The sequence below is a fragment of the Podarcis tiliguerta genome (assembly GCF_965153285.1).
Source record: "Podarcis tiliguerta genome assembly, chromosome: 1".
NCBI classification, from domain to species: Eukaryota; Metazoa; Chordata; class Lepidosauria; order Squamata; family Lacertidae; genus Podarcis; species Podarcis tiliguerta.
This window is the reverse complement of record NC_139534.1, coordinates 85,755,652-85,761,651: the sequence shown is the minus strand read 5'-3', so window position 1 is coordinate 85,761,651 and position 6,000 is coordinate 85,755,652. Positions and strand designations below refer to the sequence as shown.

General features: G+C 40.5%; 1 protein-coding gene across 19 annotated transcripts in view; it reads right to left on the bottom strand.

Annotated features, from left to right (window-relative positions):
• Positions 1-6,000, bottom strand: part of ATG13 (autophagy related 13) — a 23,435-nt gene continuing 17,435 nt past the window's right edge. For all 19 annotated transcript variants that reach the window (XM_083455817.1, XM_083455815.1, XM_083455820.1 and 16 more), the window contains 5 exons: positions 4,631-4,748; positions 4,236-4,313; positions 3,940-4,056; positions 3,033-3,161; positions 1-1,758 (listed from right to left, as the gene is read on the bottom strand). In XM_083455817.1, coding sequence (XP_083311943.1) covers positions 1,681-1,758; positions 3,033-3,161; positions 3,940-4,056; positions 4,236-4,313; positions 4,631-4,748 — 520 coding nt within the window. In that variant the 3' untranslated portion in view covers positions 1-1,680. The remainder of the gene's footprint in view (positions 1,759-3,032; positions 3,162-3,939; positions 4,057-4,235; positions 4,314-4,630; positions 4,749-6,000) is intronic.

The window sequence follows — 6,000 nt, the reverse complement described above, 5'->3', positions numbered from 1 at the left end:
TTAACATCTCATTACTTTAATCAGGAAACCATAAATGGTCCTTCATGTCCACAGTCATAAGAAATAGTTTATAAGATAACAGGTTGCAGGGAATGGTCTTCGGCATTTTACAGTACAATCCTAAGCATGTTTCCTCAGAATTAACTTCCACAGAGTTTAATGGGATTTACTTGCAAGAAAGTTTGCACAGGATTGCAGTCTCAGCCTGGTTTCTAATGAAAAGGAAGAAAGAAGTTGTGCCCAGAGTCTAACTTATCCCTGAGCTGATGCTTAGTGTTGTTTTTCCTTCCCCATATTTGGTGAAGAACAGAGCAGGCAGATCAAACACATAGCAATGTCAGCCAATCACACTGCTTAATGGCTAAGTCATTACAAAAATAAACTTTTAGCCAATCAAAACCCCATCAATTAAAACAAGTACCACAAACTTCTTTAAAATGTGCTTGTCTGAAAAAGCTACTTTCTAACTAAGTGCAGATCACAGCGAATGTATAAGCCTGTCAGAGACAATCATTTTAGAAACTTTCTACCAGTGCACTGCATCAACATGTGCATTTTTATTTATGACATCCACAGACCCAACAGGGCAGAATGGAAATCGAGTCACCAGAAGAGATCACTTTGAAAGCATAACCATGTCTGTTTCTGAAAATAAGTATTATAGTTTACCCTGCAAACGGGAGCGGGGGAAATGACAGCTGTTTGGAACAACATACTTGCAGTGACAAAGGACAAAGCAGCCTATATGGCTACTTTACAAAGTGAAAGCATCCACATACATTTTTTTTAAATATAGGTTTCCTTTAGAGTAATAAATATTTCTTATTTTATGATAGAGCAGCAACATTTGAGGGGAATAGAGGAAAGAACTTTGGACTAAAGACCCCCCCCCCAAATTAAATAACCCTAGAGAATTAGGATTCCTAATTCATATTTACAACTGCTGACTGTAAACACAGCCTACAAACTCTGGATCTTCTCCAAATGCCACAGACCATGCTTGTGGTCTTGGGGAGGCAATATATTGACACACACCGTGTTGGCAGGTAATATGCAAAAAACAATTCTTTTAGCGTCTGTGGCTTACTTTGAAACTGCACTAGACAATCAGGTCAGGCCCCTCAATTCTTGTTTCCACACAGATGTGCAACATTGTGTTTGCTTTGTTTAGGGCACCACTGGTGAAAAACGGCCCCTTGCCCTTATGTTTTAGCTGCACTTGCTGAAGGCAAGCCGGTGTTTGAACCACGCTAGCAGAATCTACAGTGCTCACAAGACAGTTACATTTAGTTAGAGTTATTTCTGCTTGGCGTTACTGCAGATGCAGGGAAAAAGACTGTCCCCAGGAAACCAGATTGTAGAGCCCTGTTGAGGGAGGAAGAAGCATCGGTGTCTCTCAACACATGAGAAAACGGAAGAAGAACAGGCCTTGATCTTCTTTCCTAATGCACTGTATTCAATATGAACCTCACACGGGTAGGAAAGCAAGTCACACCCTTCCCAAGGACTAGTTCAAATAGATACAGACCACTGTTTCTGCACCTGACAGAGCAAAGCAATAGTGCCTACGAAATTGGGGGATGGGGACAGAACAAGACACTAAGGGAAGAAAGGCAGAATGCATGGGCTTCCTTTTCCAGGGTGTCTAAAAAGTTCAATGCTGCTGTAGAATAAGCCGTTTTACTGTAAGGTCTCTACAAAGGCATCAAATTCTTTGACATTTTTCTCATGGACAGCCAGTTTATCTGGTAGAGAATCCTGTGAAGACAAAGAAAAATTATCAGTCCCTACATTAGCCAGTTGTTTTTTTTTAACATAATACACAGCAGGTGTGGGGATCCTCCAGATGTTGTTGAACTCCAACTCCCATCAGCACCAGCCAACATGGTCAATGGTAAGGGATGATGGGCATGGTAGTCCAAGAGCATTTGAGGGACCACAGGCTCCTCACCCCTGAGACACAGGAGTAAAAGAGGTAGTTCAAAAAACATAAAACAGAAGAGCAGAGTAAGGCATAATTAATAATAATAATGCCTTATCTGAAGACAGATTTGATTCAATAGATTCAGCACAACATTACTATCAAACTATGAAATGCTCTCAAGATCTCCCAACCTGTATGCACAGCTACCCTGGAAAGGAGTAAAATGCTGTAAACAGCATCTATCCAAGTCCATGGCTTGTTTGTAGGTGTGAGGTGCATGAGATTGTGACCTCTGAAATTTGCTGGAACAGCTTTAGCACAATTACACTTGTCAGCCTGCTGCTAACAGATGGCAACCTGCAGGGATTTTCTTTAAAAACCTTTTGTACATTTTACAGAGTTTCAGAGGTAAAAACAAACATGTCATTAACCATGAAGAGCATATGATCTATAATAAAGCAAAGAAAACAAAAGGGAGGGAGAGAAGAGTGTGAGCAAATGCAGTCAGACTTGCCCGGCTACAGTTGGGAATGAAGACTGAAGAGTTAAGACAAAGACCTCATGGGAAAGATATGCTCAAGGGGCAGGGGGAGCACTGTGCTTAAGGAATCAGTTCTGCACATAGGAGAAAATATGAAGTTATGATTGAATGCAGGATACTGTCTGAGGGAGCTACAGATGGTACAATTCTGAGGATGTAGGGAAGCAGGGAAATGAGAAACAGTGTCAAAAAACACCTCAGATGATCTTGTAACAACATATTTATGTGGTACTTCAAAATGTAACTTCTTCATATACTATGCTTTATCTCAAGGAACCCTACAAAAACCCTGTAAGGCATGTCAAAATGATTATTCCAATACATTGTGTGGGTGATCACTGGGGCGGTCTAAGGTGATGAAAAAGTGGCCTGCCTAAGGCTATGTATTTTTATAGCACTTACAAAAGATTTGAACTTGGCGCTTTGGCACTTTTGAGTTCACAGCACAGTTATCTAATACTTTAAATAATGAATGACCTGTTTGATCAGTCCTCTCAAATAAGGCATATTTGGTTTATGTATGGCAGGGAGCAATGTCCCTCAAACTGAAATCCCATTTTTGCATACCAGATCTTCTGCCATGGACTGAGCCCCAATGTCAATGGAGAGGCTGCTGAGCTGAGGAGGATTCTGAAATTCACGGTAGAATGTTCCAAGGTCTATTGGAAGAATGTCATCCTTAGAAAATGCCGGTTTCTAGAATTAAATGGACAAATATCAGTCAGCTGTACATTGATAACACAACAGTGCTCTGGTCAATCATCATCTAATAATGTATTTAACCACTATTAATGAAATGCATTCCATTGTTTCACCCAACATCAGCACAATGTACGGCATATAGTAGAACATGTTTTCATCTTTCTCCTATCAAAACTGGTCATCTGGCTATTCTCTGGACTGCAGGTGAACCTTTAGTCTGTAGTGTGTGATGTTATATTGCTTTTACTATTTTTGTTGGGAGCCGCCCAGAGTGGCTGGGGCAACCCAGTCAAATAGGCAGCATATAAATAATAAATTGTTATTATTATAACCTGTGTTGTAGACCACCTTCTTAGATACTGCTCTTTGCTCATGTCACCCTATAATCTGAGTGATGTAGAGAATTTGCTGAGATTGATTTGGGGGACAGTTTGTGAAAAGGGCCACTTTTGGACAGAAGGCTGCATCAAATAGCCTTTGAGTTCTAGTCCCATGAGTAAAACTCATCATGGGTTCTTAAGAATAAAAATTTCAGGTCACTCAAAAGGGTCCAGTATGCTGGAATTCCTGCAAGCTCAGTCTTTCAATATTCTGGGAGGCCACATCAGTACACTTCTGCTTTTTAATGAAATAATATTCAGAGCCATTTGCCCCACATTGGTTCTGTGAAGATGCCTTTTCCCAAGGAATTTCATATATTTTAGCATTTCAGTTCTGCTTCAGACATCGAGGCGAAGGATGTATGTGTATGTAAAGGGCTGCATCAACTTACAAAATCAACCATAACAAAATCGTCATGGATGTTCCCATTGCTGCTGCCACTGGAGCCCACTGAGTGTAGGCTGCCCTGGAGGGGAGACTCTATTTCTGGAGAGTCAGGAGGATTCACCTGTTGAAGAGATCCAAGTGTCAGACCAACATACCCAAACACTGGCATGAGGGAATTAAATGGATGCTAAAAGTTATGTTTTTCAGTCAGAAAACACAAGCATGCTAATGGCTGGGTTAGGAAATTCAGACCCACTCAAATCTGAGAAGGCAGAACTGAGCAAGACTGGCATTTCTTACCATGGGGTCATTATCTTCTGGCTCAATGTTCTTGGGAGCAAACATAGCAAAAGGAATGTCCAAACTGGCCATGGTCACCTAGAAAGGATCAAAAGACAGAATCCCAAATGTTCAGTCAAATGCCGCTCCTCTTACCCAGCATGCAACACAGCACTGTGAATCTTCAAACTATGATCAACTAATGTTCAAAGGAGAAAGAAATAGAAAGGCTGCTGTTGTTTTCTGCCTGCTGTTTCAAGGGAGAGGATATTCCTTGCGTTTTTTCTTTCCTAAAGAACAGCACATCATAGAATTTCAGAGCTGGGAAAGACCTTGTCCAACCCCTTGCTCAATGCAAGTCTTGCAACCACCATATTTCTGACACAAAGTCTCCAAGAGCAATGAACTTAAATTACCTGGTTGATAGGTTTATTGACAAAGGCTCCCACCTTCCGCACAAATATTGTCTCCCAGAGATCATGTGGGGACCCACTCTTTCCTTCACTGCTGTTAGATACAGTTTCTGTGTCCTCACTGAGAGAGAAAAGAGAAGGGGTATTAATTGATTTCCTTTTGTTTTTCTTGCTCTGCACGAGCTCTGGAATGAAGCACTGGTACATGAGAGTGTATTATTTGTTTACCCATATGTTGTACTGCAGGTACAAAAGGCAGTATTCTACACACAAAGGACGATGCATAATGTGTAAAAAATATCAGCAAAGTTCATGGTGAATCAAAGTTATCTCAGTAGTCATCCCAAGTAAAACTGAAAAGGGTACCCACTTGCTGTATTTCATATAGTGGTGAAGGTGGTGATCCCAAAGGAAGGTATCCAAAGTGGAGTAGAAATCCTGGACAGACTCATTTGCAGGGTGTGTGTGTCTTAACATATTGTGGTCCCAAGATTTTAAATATCAAAGCCAACATTTTGAATTGAGCCTGAGAACAAACTGGTAACCAGTGAAGTTGGTGGAGGATTTGTGTAATACAATTTGAACAGAACCCTCCCAGCCACATTCTGGATAAAAGACTACAAAACTGTTCCCACAGAATATTTCACTACTCTTTACTCTTTCTTTGTGCAAAACAGAATTTTCCTCAATGGATTTTGTTTTCTTAATATTTTCATGGGTATCTCCCCACTTCAAGTTGTGATTTGTATGTTGAATTAATATCCACACCATAAATGTCTTCAAAAGGCAATGTCATTCCAGGCCTTTAGAGCCTCCTGATCATATCCCTCCTGGATGCAGGTACAGGTGTGGAGAGGGAGATTACAGCCATATGAACAGGGGCACTACCCAGAGATTATAGAATACATGTGAACAGGCCCTAGACCAAATAGTGCCCCCTACACCTGTTCAGCTTTTGAAAGCCCTATTTTTTATTGCATTTTATTGCATTTCATGACTTAGAGGTGTAGTATGCATGGATGATTTATTCCTGTCAAATATGGTGATTAATTGGCACATGTGGATCTGTCAATCTGTATATATTGATATCACACATAAACATAAAAAAGACTAAATTGGCTTCTTCTAAGCTTGTGGTAGCTTCCTAACATTAATTGAAATGTACTAACATCAAGAAATTGAACTGTACAGCAGTGCTGGCTGGACCAGTATTAAATGGTGTTACAGCTTTACAAGTGAAGATGAAGTGTTTGCATGTTTATTTAAGGGGACAGACAGTGGGCAATTTGAGACTAGCATCCCAGGCGCTTTTCTAAATTACATCCTCAGGAAAAATAGAAATGTTAAGTTTGTCAAAGCTACCAGTATTAAAC